Consider the following 16,862-nt stretch of genomic DNA (forward strand, 5'->3'; position numbering starts at 1 on the left):
AATAATTATAAGGTGATATTATATGATGTTATTATGATACACTATACTGCTGTCCAAATAGAGCTGTTTAAGTGATTTTTTCTTTTTATCAATAGGAGGTTTTGTTTGACATTACCTTTACAAATGATCATTCATGCAGTTGTGTTTATTAAAGCTGTATCAACATCACAGAAAAAATACAATCACTTTGATAACCCTACGTCTAGAAAGTCTAGTTTTGTTGTTATTTGACTGGATAGTAGCTATAATTCCAGGCCAGACTCTTAGTCTTAGAACCCTATTTTTTTTTTTTAGCATATTTCCTGAACCAAATGAACAGCTAGAATCCAGAGGCTGAAATCCAGCAGAACAGAGTTCAACTTGATTTCTTGTGGTTACTGATCTGCTGCTGTAATAATGTTTTGACATTTCTTGTTCATCAAAAAGAAGTATTTCTCTTTGCCAGACTGACTAGCTTCTCACTCATCTTTATAAACAGATATCTTCATATGAGTACGGAATCTGTAGGCAAGGGACAAGATTTTGGGGTCAGAAGTGTTCTGGTTTCTGTTTCCCTTCTGGCGGTTTGTACAGGAACATGCTTTGGTTACGTGCAGGTAAACAGTCCGTGCGGGAAGGGAAATAGGCGGAACGCATTGACCAAAATGTCGTCTTGACCTAAAACACCTACAAGAATTATCGATGTTAGTTTGGTTTTAAAATGTTAACTGAGTGTAAACTGACTACTTGTGAAACAATCCGGTCGTAGACATCTTGTCTCATCTCCAACTCCATTCTTGTGTCTCAAGTTGCGAATTGGACTGTAAACAATGAGCGGCGCACGGAAGAGGAAGTCTTCGCCCAGATATCCGTTATCTGGATATCTGTTGGCTACACTGGAAGCCGTGAAATATTCATTAACTTCTATTTAGATATCTTTAGTGAAAGTCTTGACCTCTTTGACCTGTATGATATTACTATCAAATGTTTGGTATAAGAAATCCCAGCAGTAACACCATCCATGTTACAAGAAAAGTTCACCTACTTGCTCTCCTCATCCAGCAGGTCAAAGAGTCCGGTTGTTTTCTCGCTGATCAGCTGAATGCAGCCAGCGTTGTCAGTGTAGCTGATGTTTTGCCAGGTGATGCCCTCGGCCACATAATCTTCCTGGAATACATTTATGTCACAATCACATAATCAGGTAAAGTACATGTGAGTCAATTTGTCTCTGTAGCATCAAGGCAGAGATGGACTTGCAATGGTAAAACAGAACATATTGGAGTAAGAACAAAGAGAAAGTTACAGAACAAACAGGTAACATAGCATGAGTAAGTGTCCTCAATGCCAGTTGGAAAATAATGAATAATACAAATAAAAACAAGTAAAAGCACCAAGAAACACTTTAAGTGGTCTAAACATTACTTTAAGTGGTCTAGCACTACAATGTACCTGTCTGCAAGGCCATGTAAGGCGCTGATAACATTATTTCATATATTTTAAGATTTTTCCAGGACTTGCAGGCACCATGGTGACTGTATGCACAGGCAACAAAGGCAACAGGACATTCAATAAAAAGTGCCGGGCATGTACAGACCAAATAAAGAATGAATACTAACAACCACAAATGTAATGACGAATTAAAAATAGTGAAAATATTACACCTACTTGCTCAAGCTTGAAGATGTGCTGGTTGATGTAATACTGCAGTTTCTCGTTGGTGTAGTTGATGCACAGCTGCTCAAAACTGTTTGTCTGGAGGTTCTCAAATCCAAACATATCCAAGATACCGATGGACAAACACTAAAAACAAAACAGCAATGAGACGCTTTAGTGGAAAAAGCAGTGTATTGAAAAAGTGGTAATTTATTGTGTTTTTGCAGAATAATGTACTAAACACTGGATGGATGATGATTTGTTACATTTGAATATATTGTTTTCCCAGTGGGTCTGGGATTTTGCAGACTTTGAGATCAGCGTAACCCTTAATTGCATCATGTGACTCACAGAAACTGACTCCTCCATGTCTCGTCTATTGAGTAGAGCATGGTTGATGTGAAGGATGATCCAGTCAAACAGAGCACTGTACAAAGTCTTTGCCATGGAGTCCCGCACTGTGGTGGCCTGAACGCACAGAAACATCAAACAAAATGACAATAATCTTGACCTTTAAGAACAACAAGACCACGATACCTAACACAATTGTACCTGAGTCATATTTTTCTTAAATGAAACAGGTTAACATTTAATTAGGATTAATAAAAATACAATTTGACAATTCAACAGTTGCTGGGGGCTCACTGACAGTTGAATTTCAGGGGGCAGTCTAACACTTATTCAAACTTAACTTAAATAAATAAAAACTTTGTACCTCTTGTAGTGTGTACTGTGAAACTACTGTGTCTTTGGCAGTCACTACTCTCTTCTTGGTCAAAGCCTTCACCAGCTGCTCCTTTTTTACCTGGAAAGAACAGAAACTCTCACAACAATTCCTCAGTACTGTAAAACATAATTACCCACACAAAAATCTGACAATAGTCTGACAAACAGAACAGGTTGAAACATGTTTGTTTTTTTTAAAAAAATACAGAGAGCTATTTTAGGTGCAGTGATGACGCAGTTTATCTCTCAGGGCTTACTGAGTGAGATATTTTTTAAGTTGCTGTCATTTCATGTCTGTAGTGAGGATGAAGCACAAATCCTAACTACAGGGTTTTGATGAACTAGAAATCAACTGGAAGCTAGTAAATCCAGATGATGATTTAGCAGTGTGTAGTATGTCATCACTTAGCGTACGTAATCAAGCGTTACACTTTAGGAATGTACCTTGAGCAGGTCAGACAATGTGGACAAGACTTCAGCAGGTCCAACCTCCAGGACTTCAGTGTCCTCTGACTGAATGTACGTCACATTTCCCAGGTGCAAGATGGCAGAGAGGACTGAAAATATGCTACACAGACACAGACACACAAACAGATGGCAAATATAAAGTGGCTTTTAAGTGGCATAAAACATCTGGCAGCCATAATGGAGATCCTCTTCTAGATAGAATAACAGATGATATGAACAGCTGACTGCAGCTCTGAGTGTCTAACTGGGCCATCTCACCTCCTTCATTAAAACGTGGTTGTTTTTGACTGTGAATTAATCTTTTTATCACTGATACATCTGACTGATTTTGTGTTGAAGTATGTGGATCTGTTAGGTAAACAACAAAACAATGAATCCCCATTTATTTCTGCCTGAAATGCATACATATTCTGCATTTTTATTGCATTGTGGAGTTTTGCTAAAGTATATTCTGTGAAAGGTTTTGGTTAAGAATGTCCATTTCAACAATAAATTGGATATTTCATATTTGGATTACTGTTTGCCCCTCAAATTAGACTTAAATTAAACCCTGTCTCACTTATTTGTCAGTGAATGGTAATTCTTCTCAAACTTATATATGTATATATACTGACATTTGTATCTTCTGGTATCTCATTAACATCTTCTTTTCTGCTAATTTCAACCTATGTAAAACTTTAACAGTATGTCAGTATTAGCCTGAAGTAGAGTTGAAACTTAGTTGGCATTTGTAGACAACTAACAACTGGTCTGTTAGGCTAAAAATACAGTAGGTGTATTGATGCATATCAGTGTTCCCTTCTAGCAAACACATCTAGTAGAAGCTATTAGCAGTTGATATTAACATTATGTTTTTCTATATTGACATATCAGCTACATTAGGCAACAAAGCCAAAAAGACAAGCTGTACATGCAAGTTCACTAATGCGGCCGTCCTAAAGATCCAACCTGTAGCACTCTGCAGTGAAGAGGACCATACGAGCTGAAGACGAGGTAGTATAATGAATCACTAAAGCTTTACTTTAGCTCAGTATTTATCTTTACTTTCATTATCATGCACTTCACTTTGTGCACACCCAATTCTCCACTGGATTCCTGTAACTGCCCCAGGGTTGTTTGTTTAGGAAGGTATGATTCAACTGTTTATGAGAGAAAAAAAGGCATTTATACACAGATTTTAATGTTTCTTACAGTAAAGTGCTCTGTGGATCAATTTACATTAACAGTAACTGACTTCAGTGTGGTTATTCACCGAGGGAAACAACCTCAACAGGTTACAACTATGCTGCTAGCACTTCTATGTGTACGCTGTGTCCCGAGGCTGTCAGGCGCTTGCTGACATGAGCGCTGCATTTTTCGCCTGCTTGACTTGACAAGCTGTGACCTGCACCTGACAACAGTATAGAAAGCAGAAACTCTTTGACAGTGTTCAAATTACACACTACCTCGCCTACCTCCACGGTTTTTAGATGGTTACACCTACATTAACTGGGAACTGTGCAACGTCACTGTAAACATTGGTGAAGCTGTCGGACTGAGAAGTAGAGTGAAATGTTGCTGGATCATTTGCAGCAAATATTTCTGTAACTAGAGGCTTTCTTTACCCTTCTGGTTAAAAAATAATAGGAAATGTTCCTGAGGCTGTTTTAAACTTCTGGCATTTACAGCTGTGTCCTTAGCTGTGTCCTGAATATCTGGTGCTTAAATTTAAGTAAGAAAATTAATTATTGAACAAAGAAGTCTTACATACTGCACATTTCCAAAGTAACCTTTTTACATTGTAGACAGAAAGTTACAGTGATCCATTATTTCTTCTGGTGCATTTTGCTAAGAAAAAGTATGTTAGTTTGATGCAGGCTTGCAGTATTTCAGCTGTGTTGTTCATTAACAAAACCATACATACTGTTTCTTGGTGGAGGCCAGGAAGCCAACCATCTCCATGGCTTGATGGAGCCTCTTGTACTCCTGCCCAAGTTTCTCCTCATCCTCTAAGAGAAGGTCTTCCTATAGAACAATCAGAAGAGATATGGAAAGAAAAGTTGTTTATAAGGAGGGGATAGCAGGCTTTCAATCATTACAATCCACACTTTATAAACATTGTGGACATAAGATTCACTAAAACTGTGTTACATTTCCATGGTTGTGTTCACACCTGTATTTCAATTTGGTAACTCCTTTATTGGACAGTTTTACTGCTCAGTGACTGACAGAAAATTATGCAGCAACTGACTAAGCACAAAAACTTCCTCTATATAATTCATAGTGTCTAATCACAGTAATTACAAAGACATAAGAGTAGTTGGTTGTGAACAATAGTTGTGACTTCAGCTACAATGCATCCTTCATTAATAATGAGGAGCTATAAAGACAAAGAAAGGGACAATAGGTCATAAACTGGAGAATGATAAGGACAGTCATGGTGGTTGGTCCATGTTGTATTGTCACACACAAACAAAATACACCACAGATTGCTTGAAACCAGACACAGACCAGACTTATCAGGTTTGTCCACATCAGGGTTCAGTCACAGAAAAGCATTTTCAAAAGACATGAAATGAAAAGAAAACAGGAAACCCAACATAATACAATGATTTAAAAGCTGGGAAAGTAAGCAAGTTTAAGAGCAGTTTCACAGTTTTATGGGAGTGTCTGTTCATTCACTACAATGCATTGTTTAGAGTTGAGAAGTTTCGATACATTGTGGGTCTGCTTCTGTGAAACATTTACCACTGGTTTTCCCCATTTGATAACATCAAATGACATCATATATAACCCCTGCCCCCCCCCTTTCTATATTGCTGCTGCTGTAAAGTGTGAAGATCAAAGGTACCTGCTTGAGGTAGAGATAGTCTTGTGGCTGTAAAAGATGAAACTCCTCCTGCTCTTCTTTTGACGCTCCCACCAGCAGATAGTAGAACACGTGGTAGTTCCTGAGAGTCAGAGGTCAGAGAGTGCAGATACAGTCAATCAGGGCTCACGCAAGTTTCATCTCAGCTGTGTTATTTACTCAACATTTCACTGCACAGGGAGCTGTAATGGTGGCTCGGTTACATTGATACTCCCAAATGTTTTGAATGTGGTCCGCTTTTACTGGCTTAAACTAGAGGTCAGGGTTCAGGTATAAATAACTATTAAAATACTAAAACGTAAATGTAAAGGATTACTCTCCTGTATTCAGATCTTTCTTGCAAAACAAATCTTATTCTCATGGAGTTCACCTGAATAAATACAGGTTAAAAACAAAATCTAACAATTTACTGAACAGATTTGATGAGGATTCAAGATGCCATCTGATTTGGTTTCTCTCATACCTCTCGTTCTTATCTCTGGAGACCAGCCGGCATTTTTCAAGTAGGTACTTCTCGATTACTGCCCTACAGACAGACACAAGAAAAAAATGTCAACAAAACCTGTAAAGCTTTAGTGTGTTTTCCAACACAACAACATACAACAAGAAAGAAAAACAAACTGTTAAAGGGGACCTACTATGCTAATTTCCAGCTCTACATTTTTATTCTGGGACTCCACTACAGTAGCTTTGCATGATAGACAGTTCAAAAGACTTCTTATTTATCTTATACTGGCCCTTTATGCAGCCCCTCGGTTCAGCCTCTGTCTCTTAGCATGCAGTCTTAGCTCCTGTCTCTTTAAGGCCCCCCTCCCGATAAGCCCACTCTGTTCTGATTGGCTAGCTTTCCTTTAGCCTGCCGAGGGGCAGCACGTATCAGAGTTGTGTAAAGTTACCACCGATGCAAACCCAACATTTCCTGCTTCACTGCGTCATATTAAAGCTTTTAAATGACTAAATAACTAGAGACTTTTATTATGAAGAAATTACAGGAAATTAAACCTCACCAAATTGGCAGAGCTTCATTAGTGGTGTTAAAACTGGTTGACACAACAACATATGGACATATTTGGAGCTATTTGTTCAGCCAATCAGTTAGAAATAATGCAGGGAGGAATAGCTCAACCAGAAACAACCACAGTTATGATGATGTTTGATGATGTGCTGCAGACGACCAGCACACTCCAACAGGTAAACAACTTTTTTACTTTGCCATGCTGTGTAATGCTAAAAGGGTGCCAGCCACAGTGTGCCAGCTCGACTCGAGTCATGGCTCGGTGTAACCACTCTCAAAACAATGGAGAAATGCCATAATGTTAGCAGAGCAGAGCAGTGATCTTGCACGCTGTGTGTGGAGCAGATGACCATATAGAGAAATCCATCATGAGCTGATGTCAGCTCGGGCTTAAAGTAGAAAAAAACACTGGAAATTGAGCGTTCAGAGCAGTCTGAAGCCAGTGCTTTTTGCTCACATACATTTACATTACTACATACATTACTTCTACATACATTTATCTTGTTATTTGACACTTTTAATACCACATTTAATATGAACATCCAACATTGTAACATTATATATATGACTGAAAATATGGAAAAGCATAATAGGTCCCCTTTAAACAACACAAATATTTCAACCAAAATAAACCAAAGAAACTCTCTTAAAGATGCTGTCTATAGTGCTCCAAGAGCCTTAAAGGACAGATTCACAATTTTTGAAGCATGTCTTAAAACAACAGTCAGGTGTCCATATTAACACTGAAAGAGGTTTCCTCACTGTAATCATCCCTCCTGTACTGGCTATTAAAAGACACCCTTCAAATGCTTTTTCAATGTAATCCACAGTGTGTCCACAGTCAGCAGTCTGAGTTAGTCATATCAAGCGGATATCTGCCACATTTACAGTCTTTTAGCATCAAATTTCCTCTTTGTGTTTCCCTGTTGAGCTGCCTTGGAAGCATAGCAACAAAAAGAGGAACTTTGGCACTAAAAAGACTGTAAAGTTGAAATATATCTCATTGATTTGACTACTGACAGCTGAAGCTTCATATTAGCTTCAGATAAACTTTTACATACATTTTTACACAGAGGGAGGCTTGTGGATTTTGGCCCCATCATTTACAGTGTGAACAGGAGGAATAATTATGGTAAGAAAAACCTATTTCAATGTTCATTTGGGTATCATTTAAACTTTCTGACAGCTCACCCTCTGATGACACCACTCTCCAGGTAGTTGAGCTGGATGAACTTCCCAAAGCGACTGGAATTGTTATTCTCTGCAGTCTTTGCGTTGCCAAAGGCCTGTTTAAAACACAGGAACATTAGTTTTCACTAAAATAAACAGCCAAATTTGTCGGCATGTTCGTCACAGACATTGGCACCCAGACTAAAACATTGTAAATGTTTACAGCACAGAGAAGCTATGCAATAAATCACTCCGGTTTGTGGCTGGCAGGAAACTGTTTCTGTTAGCAACTTTATGTAACAGTGAAGATCAAGTGGTCAAGTGGATCCACAGTGACTTTCATGCTTGTAGCCTGCCACAAAATATGATAATGATTCAGTATAAGACAAAAGAGACTATATGAACACTATTTGTAGCTGCTTTCTTACTGACTTAAAGGTGCAGTGTGTTGAATTTAGTGGCATCTACCAGAATGGACTTTGCAGAAATTGAATATAGTATCCATGAGTATTGTTTTAATTAGTGTATAATCACCTGAAAATAAGAATCGTGGTGCTTTCGCCACCTTAGAATGAGCCATTTATATCTACATAGGGAGCGGAACCTCTTCCACGGAGGCTGCCATGTTGTACCGCCATGTTTCTACAGCAGCGCAGAATGGACAAACCAAACACTGGTTCTAGAGAGGGCCTTTGGTGTTTTTCACAAGTTTTGCGGCCACTGTAGGTTCTCCTACGTGCTTGGAGCGGGAGGTGTATTCAGTTGGTTGTAATCTGCAACCTCACTGCTAGATGCCACTAAATCCTACACATTGCACCTTTAAGTAATGTGAAGATACTAAAGCAGTGTTGACTGACTTTTTTGTCCACTTGGAGTAAACACACACACACACATACTGTGTTAGTTGTCTATTCACACATCCACCAGACCACCAGATCCAACATTTGGAGCTGTGTTTATGTCCGCCTGAACAATATTCACCTTCTTCTTGCTCTGTTTTGGTCTCCACCAACTCCTGAGGGAAATATCTGGCTCTTTAGTGCCAGATATTTGTTCCACTAAGTTCACCAGCTAGTTGCTAACTTTGTCTTGCTGTTAGCGTACAGCGGGTTTACATGTAGTCATTTGATCCATTGTAATATAAATAAACTGCATAAAGGCATAGATCTGAAACTATAAGCTATGTTTGGAGTGGTGATGTTTTGATTGTTTTTTTTATATGTTTTGAATTATCACTGACATAATCATTATGAGCTGAGAATTATGAATTCATATTCCAGTCCACCTGGCTTACTCCAGTGACTGTAGCGCATTCTCAGTGTTTTATTCAGTAATGCAGTTAAACCAGGAAACTCACATCTATTATGTTCATGGTTCACTGGCCACAAGCATTTAAAATAAATGCGCCATCAAGTTGTCTTTTGTTCATTTGACAATAGCGTTCCTAAATAAACACAGAGCAGTTTCATTTTTCTTTTCCCCATACTGACACTTAAGGCACAGTTCCTCTTTTTCTGTGTAGTGTCAGTGTTCACATTTCGGTGGGAAACTGTTTTTTTCTGCTGCAGGATCAAGCATTAAAAAGCATTAAATCCAGAAAACCACAGCTACTCCACTACATTCAATGAACAGGAAATGTACCAGCTGCGGGGTAGGAGCTATAAACGGTTTAACTGTTAATCAAACAAAAAAAACTGTCAACTACCGCAGTTTAATAATTGATTAACCCATTCAAGTCATCTATCAGGTAAAGACAACAATAATAAGAGCTGGTTACCAATTTCTTTTGATTCAAATATTCGTAAATTGAATATTTTTAGTTTTCAAACTGTTGTTAGATGAACTACGACTTTTGAAATGTCATTCTGAAAAACATCATTAATCAAAAAGAAACTAACAGAAGAGTTGATTATGAAAATAATCATTACATCCCTGGCAGGACACAGTTAAATAGTTTTTTATTCTGAGACATACTGGAGACAGTATCTAAGGTTCACTATCAATAACAAAACAGACTCCACCTAGGCAAAGTCATGGGGATAAAATGACACATAGAGGATTATAATCACTCATTAGCTGCTGTTGACTCTGGATCAGCTTCTACTTCCCATGTCGTAACCTTTCTCCAGGGAAAAAGGAAAAAAAAAATCAAAACCGAGCTCATATCAGCATCTGGGGGTTATCATTCCTCTTCATTCCATTGTGAGCTATGCTGAGGGTCGTGTCTTAACAGGCTAAAGCAATGCCGCAGACAATGTGTTAGACTTAAATACTGTACTGATCATACAGTGGCAGGTAAAGCATTGAATCACTGGTATGTTCCTGCTCAGTGCACCTCTGTAAATAAAAAGACAGATTCTTCAGATATGCATGGCTTTCATTGTTAATCAGACGAATCAAAAGCTGGACGCTCAGGAAATAAAGATTAAAGGAATGTGGAGAAAAAAAAGTGAAGAAGGTATGTGGAGAGAGAGGGAAACAGGTGTTAGGGGCTGGATGTATAGGCTAGGGAGAACTTGCTCCTCCTCCCTTACAGTTATCAAAACCAACAATGCGTTCAGGCAGACTTGCAGACCAAGTCAAAAAAAAAAAAAAAAAAATCCAAGTTCATCACCAGGAATTCGCCCTTAAAAGACTGCCAACAAAGTGGTGAATACCAGAGGTAAACTGGGACAAACGTGACAATACCGGAGTTGATAGTATGAGTTGTGACATGTACTTTAAAACATGAAGCACAGCTGGCAAAGAATGTACCAAACTAAACATCTGATGATTTGTTAGGAGATTCTCTGTTTCTAGCTTCTTAAATATGAGGACTTGTTGTTGCTTTTTTAAAAAAAATATATCATTGTGAATTGAATATTTTGGGGTTTTGTTGGTTGGACAAAACACACTATTTAATAAAAATGTCACCCTGGAAAATTATTTACATTGCATTGACACTTTCATTCATCTAGTTTATTGGTTCCTTAACTTTTTGGCTTGTGAACCTTTAAAACAAAACAACGTCTGATGATTTGACCCATCATCACTGTTTGTTCATGACCGGGACACCCAAAGAGTGATTTTTATATTTGAATATTTTTAGAGACCTTAAAGGAACATCTGAAAATAAAATTTGACTTTTTTTTTTTGTAGATTACATGCTTTTTTCCATTGTTTTCCTATTCTGTAAATTGTCTCAACCCCTAAGAGGTGGGAAGGGACTCCATCCTCAGCTTGGGGAACACTGGTCTAGTTCATATGATACATTCCCCAGTGTTCAATAACCACTGAAATTATGTAACCATGTGATATTTCCCGACTTTGTGAATCGCAGAGAACTGCCTGAGCCACAACTGACTGATGCACAATGGATTATGGGGTAATTGAGGCTGCAAAGGAAACACCCGTTGTGCCCTAAATAGTCCTGAATGTGAGAAATGCGAGCACATGTTTGTACTGAAATACAGACTCAAGAGAATTCATCATCTCTGAATTGAAAAACAGCTAAAAAAAATAAAGGGGGGAAGGAATATGTGCATTTGTGTGAATGGGGGTTAGGCTCAGAGGGAAAGAAAGGAGGCGACATCTTCTTTGTTGTGTTGGTTTGCCAGCAGACCTGGCTGAGCCTGTTCTGACACGTTCCTGCCTCTATTTCTCTTCTGGTGTTCCCTCAAAGACAACGCCCTGCACATTCCCCATGTGGAGCTCAGTGCTAAGCTTCCTGATCACTAACACCCAAAGACTAACCTCTCACAACAACCAACTCAGTCATTCAGGTGACCACTATTCTAAATGAAAGCAAGGTGCAATCACCTGCTGGCTACGACTGAACAGTCGTCAGTCAGTTTCTTGCACCAGGAAGATAAAAATCGCAGGCAGTGAGGAGGAAAGAAAAAGTCTCATTTTTTTGAGTTCAGATAAAAAAAAAAAAAAGGAACCAGTATCTCAGAGTCTGACTCATGAACACAAAGGAAATCCCTTGATTTCGCAATGTAGCTTGAGTACCGTAAAACCCCCAAACAACAGATTAACATATTAACTAATCCTCATTACTACAGCAGGAACCAAGGTCAAGAAGTTGTGGTTGGCCTGTGTTGATACACAGCTGTGAGGCTAATTGTTGTGGCATGACATCCCTGTCTTCAATGAACTTGTTCCCTATTTAAAAAAAAAAAATAAAAATCAAATCACACCAAGATAAGAAGCCACTCTCACTCCTCAAGCTAAATCTCTGCCTGTTTAAACCTCCGTTAGTAGAGGAACATAAGAAAATATCAGTAAGATCAGTAACAGGAAAAATACTTGAGCTGTTGCTTATTTTAAGGAGAAACTTGTTGGACTTGTTCAGAGAGAGGAGGAATCCATATTTAGTCACTGTCTAATGAAAGGCTGGCCCCTTGGGATTGTTTGTGTGTGATCAGTAACAAAGTGGACCAGGATCCTTTGTGTAAACCTGAGTTGGTCTATTGGGGGACAGATGAACTTACTTGTGTACTGCTCTGGAAAAGATTCAAATATAATCCACCTACTGTAGCTGCAAATTGTACTTGTATTAGTAGAAAGTTATTTTGCTTCATGAAACTGTATTTTGAATGAAGTAAAACCATCAATTGTCTTGATTCTCACACTTTAAGCACTAAAAACAAGGTCCTAAGAAACAAAGTGTTAATTTTGTCCGTTTTTGAACTACTTTCATAGAAGTTAACATTGAAGCACATCGTTTTAATCTGACAGACTCCTAAAACAGAAAGCAGACATTGCAGGGAAATGTGGCCAGATATGTCGCCTGTTACTTATTGCAAGCGTTTACTGAACTGTAGCAGGACCCTTTTAATCTAAATGTGTGAGAGTGAAAGTAAAGTTATGAGGTTAAAAAAAAAAGGTGCGAATAATCAGCTGACAGATACAGCATTGTTTGCTTGCATTTGTTGCTTTTTTATTTGATGTAATGTTAGAGCTTCACTATAAATGTACTTGGAATACTGCAAAACAAACTAACAAACACTGAGATGATATGCTATTGATCTTTAAAACTCTTATTTTAATGTTTATGTTCTATTAGCTATTTTCTCTTTACTAATGATGCCACCAGGAGTGCTTTACGTTTCTGCTAACACAACTTTTTTTTGTGGTTATTGTTGATTACTGTGATGTCTTAAACACAGGAAGTTCAAACACATGGTGCTGATGCATATTTCCTGTATGAATGGTGGTTTATTTAGTTGCCACCTTCTACTCTTGAACAAAAGCGACTAACACATCTAAAAAAAGATATGAAACTAAAGTGGGCATTTGTGTGTGTATGTGTGTGTTTGTTTGACTCTCTCATAAATAGCCACAAAACCAGAAAAAAACTCTTATCAATCTTGTGATCAGCAAACTCATGTCACCATGATTCTGTGAAGTCACAGCAGCAGATTCTTGGTTAGTGTCACTCTGGGGACTGAAGCAAGCTTATCACTGTCTAAATCTACCAAGAAACAGGAATGGATTTGTCATCTAAACTAGAAACACGAACACCAACGTCATCCGGGGTTTTTTTTCTTATTCATGTTTCTTACTACTACGTAAATAACTTTCTCGTGTGGTGAAGAATGAGACAATTTGGGGGAGTTTACAGCTGGAAATGCATCAAAAAAATAAAGAACAAATAAAGAACAATATGTTCTTAGGGGATCAAAACTCAGAGAAACTTTTTATTGTTAAGTCTAAGAGGTGTCAACGTGAGTTCTTCAGTTTGCTTGTTGTTTTTCCAATCAACAGTCCTAAACCCCAAAATATTTAATTTGCAATGATATTAGGCATAAAATCCTCACATTTGGGAAGCTGAAACTACAACAATTTTTATAATCAATTCAAGAGTTAAGTCATTTTTTGAGCCAAAATGCCAAATATTCACTGGTTCCAGCTTCTCATTTGTGATGATTTGCTGCTTTTCTTGATCCTCTGTGATGATAAACTGGGTTTTGGACAGTTTGGCAGAGAAAAAAAGAAGTATGAAGGTTTTGATGTTTAGGAAATTGGGATGGGCATTTTCAGAAATGTAATTAAAACAATTGTTAGTTGCAGCCATAATTCAATTTGCTATTATATTTCTAAGTAAATCCTCACTTTTGAGAACCTGGAACCAGAAAATTTGGTGTAATTTTTGTTTGATAAAGGATCATTTACCGAAATTGTTTTCTGTGTATCAACTAATGGTTTTAGCTTTAGATCTAAGAAGTTTGAAACACTGATAATTGTGTATATTTGACATTTAACACCATAGTCACCACAGAAGTGACTCCCCACACAGTGTGAGCTGCTAACAGATGTGGGTGTGAGAGGTTTTGAGGTTTCGGCAGGTAGCCAGCTTTCATGTCACAGTGACCTACCTCTAGAACTGGGCTGGCCCCGAGGATGGTCCGTTCCAGCCCGCTGGCGTACGTCTTCTGGCTGAGTGCAGTCAGGCAGTGGATGAGATAACTGCTGCTCTCAGTCTTCCCTGAGCCACTCTCACCAGATATCACAATACACTGGTTAACATGCCTGTTCAGCATGGCTCTGAAGGCCACGTCTGCTATGGCAAATATGTGAGGGCTTAGTTTCCCCAGTGGCTGGTTCTCGTACATCTTGATGTACTTGGGGTTGTAGTAAACAGGAAGGAACTTATTGGGATTGATGGCGACGAGGATGTTGCTGATGTAAGTGTAGATTTTGTGCTTGTGGAAGCGATCGCGTAAAACCTCCAGAATGCTGTCCTCAGTTACAGTGGGCAGGTTGCAGAGATCATCATACTCCTCTCTGCTGGTTTGGTTGGGCTGCTGCTGCTGCAGGATAAAGTAGTACCCGTGGCTCTCGGGGTGCCACTTCTGGGCACCCCGGGGCCACTGCAGGACACGCTCCAAAGGGCAGTCCTCAGCCTCCAACATCCTCTCCTCTCCGCCGCTCTTCCTGACCTCAAGCAGGCAGTATGTCTGGCTGGAGTCCAGCCCCAGAGTGACCACAGCATTGTGGATGACAGCCCTCGCCGTGTCCCCAGCGTTGACCTGCAGGGGACAGTAGGTAACCGTGTCCTGGGACAGTCTGGGGTAGATCTGCACAACACGGGCCTCTTCATCTGTAATGCTCATCCTGACACACAGGCAGGCTTCAGCATAACTGGCATCCACTGCAAGAAATGAGACCAAACGAGAAAAAAATGAGACCACTTTATAATGGTAGAAATAAAGCAGAAATCAAGCTGAAAGTACAAATAAAGTGTGAGGCATGTAAAATACTCTAAGATACTTTCTGGCATATAAAAAACCCAAACTGCAAGTCTCTCTGTTTGCTTTATTCCCACGAACAGTATAAACAAGTCAAAACACCGACTGTATTAACGATAAACCACATTGCCCTTTAAAATTAACAAAATTCCCGAATATACACCAGCCCAGGTGATAAATGTCAAACAGTTACAAGTGTCAGAAACTAAAAATAAGCCTCACCTTTCGAGGAACACCACTCATTTCATCTTTGAAAGCCTGTTGACACTCCGGTGAAGCAGCGTCAACGTAACGTAAAGTTACTCCTTCACAAAACTTGAGGAGGAAAAAAAAGTTTCTTCACCTGTGCTTCCCCCCCAAAAAAGGTGAGCCAAGTAACTGCTTATACACAGTTTTAAAATGATGAAAAAGTACTTTCCGACGACGTTATTGCTCTTCCAAAAATCAGTTTCTTTCAGAAATTGAGGATTAACGTCTCCTCGTCGTCCTGGTCGACATGTCAGGCAGACGGTACTTCCTAGATTTCTCCACACACACACATCGACACACACACACACACACACCCGTCGTCGAGGTGGAAATAAATGGTTTTCCCTTCACTGACCTGAAAAATGTCACCTTTTTTTTTTTTTTCCTCTAACAGGAGATAAAACTGTAGAGAAAACACTCCAGGGTTTTATAAGAGAGAGAGAGGAAGCGAGAGAGGGAGGAGGAGGTCACACTTTCACATTACAGAGAAGAAGAAGATATTAGAGCGACGAGTGAGAAGTTTAATGGATCTAATTTGTTATTAGCTGTGAGCTGTGAAGCTGGAGCGCCTCCTAGTGGACAATCAGTGTATTACACACGGTATAACATCACACCACAACACACCACTGATGGAAAATGTATGTAAAACTGATCATAATATTAAATTTGAGTGTAAAAAATGTCATTGCACATTTTGAACATGATAAAAATAACATTTAATTCATTGTAAACTTATTGATTCTATGTGGTAAAGTTCACATTCATGAATGCATATTAACAAAATTACCCCCCAATTTCACTGGATGCCAGTTCAAAGAATATATTCTATATAATATAAGACTTGCAAACGTATAAATGCTAAAAAAAAAAAAAAAAAAAAGTAATAAAACTGTCAAACTGTGTGGTGAACTGGATGAAGTGAGGCAACGTAAAGTGTTACTCAGCACAAGTCAGCTGCTGTTGATAACCACTACTGCAGAGGCAGCCAGCATCACCCACACAGGAAGATAAATTAGGTCACACACACACGCACACATATCAGATTATGGTTACTTCTGAGGACATTCAGTCAGTTACATTCACTTCCTGGGGACTTATCATAACCCTAACGCTGACCACTACATGCTTAACGTTAACCACTGACCCCAAAAATCAGCTTTTGTCCTCAATTAGACAAGCCATCCCTATTTAACTGGTCCTAAGTCTGAAACTTGTCCCCAAAAGACACCTGTGACAGACCACAGATACAGTAGAAAAAAGCGCACACACGTCGTTTATTTGTGCCTGAATCGCAAATTCGTCACCCCTGATAAAACATTTGCTGATGAGTGCTGTGATAAACAAGTTTGTGGTCATTTCCGGTGTGTTATAGTTCAGATCATTTCAATGGGGACATTAACCTTGTTAATGTTGATGGTGTCACATTTGCTGTCACTCTTGTTCAGCAAAGATACACTGAATCCAGTTCAGTAGGTACAGGAGTACAAAACCTGACAAACACCATGTTAACATGATCCTAAAA

The 16,862-nt window shown here is 38.9% G+C and overlaps 1 protein-coding gene across 3 annotated transcripts in view; it reads right to left on the reverse strand.

Annotated features, from left to right (window-relative positions):
• The window catches only part of myo9b (myosin IXb), a 31,038-nt gene extending 15,140 nt beyond the window's left edge, over positions 1-15,898 (reverse strand). Inside the window, exons 1-11 of one of the 3 annotated variants that reach the window (XM_067606319.1) lie at positions 15,314-15,897; positions 14,219-14,994; positions 7,881-7,975; positions 6,138-6,200; positions 5,657-5,756; positions 4,730-4,830; positions 2,803-2,926; positions 2,348-2,437; positions 1,984-2,100; positions 1,645-1,779; positions 1,025-1,146 (exon numbers count right to left, since the gene is read on the reverse strand). In XM_067606319.1, coding sequence (XP_067462420.1) covers positions 1,025-1,146; positions 1,645-1,779; positions 1,984-2,100; positions 2,348-2,437; positions 2,803-2,926; positions 4,730-4,830; positions 5,657-5,756; positions 6,138-6,200; positions 7,881-7,975; positions 14,219-14,956 — 1,685 coding nt within the window. In that variant the 5' untranslated portion in view covers positions 14,957-14,994; positions 15,314-15,897. Of the gene's footprint in view, positions 1-1,024; positions 1,147-1,644; positions 1,780-1,983; positions 2,101-2,347; positions 2,438-2,802; positions 2,927-4,729; positions 4,831-5,656; positions 5,757-6,137; positions 6,201-7,880; positions 7,976-14,218; positions 14,995-15,313 lie in introns of all 3 variants that reach the window. The other 2 variants (XM_067606320.1, XM_067606322.1) reach the window with 2 other exon arrangements.
• Positions 15,899-16,862: the final 964 nt, after the last annotated feature.

This window comes from Thunnus thynnus, chromosome 12 (genome assembly GCF_963924715.1).
Source record: "Thunnus thynnus chromosome 12, fThuThy2.1, whole genome shotgun sequence".
In the NCBI taxonomy this organism is placed as follows: Eukaryota; Metazoa; Chordata; class Actinopteri; order Scombriformes; family Scombridae; genus Thunnus; species Thunnus thynnus.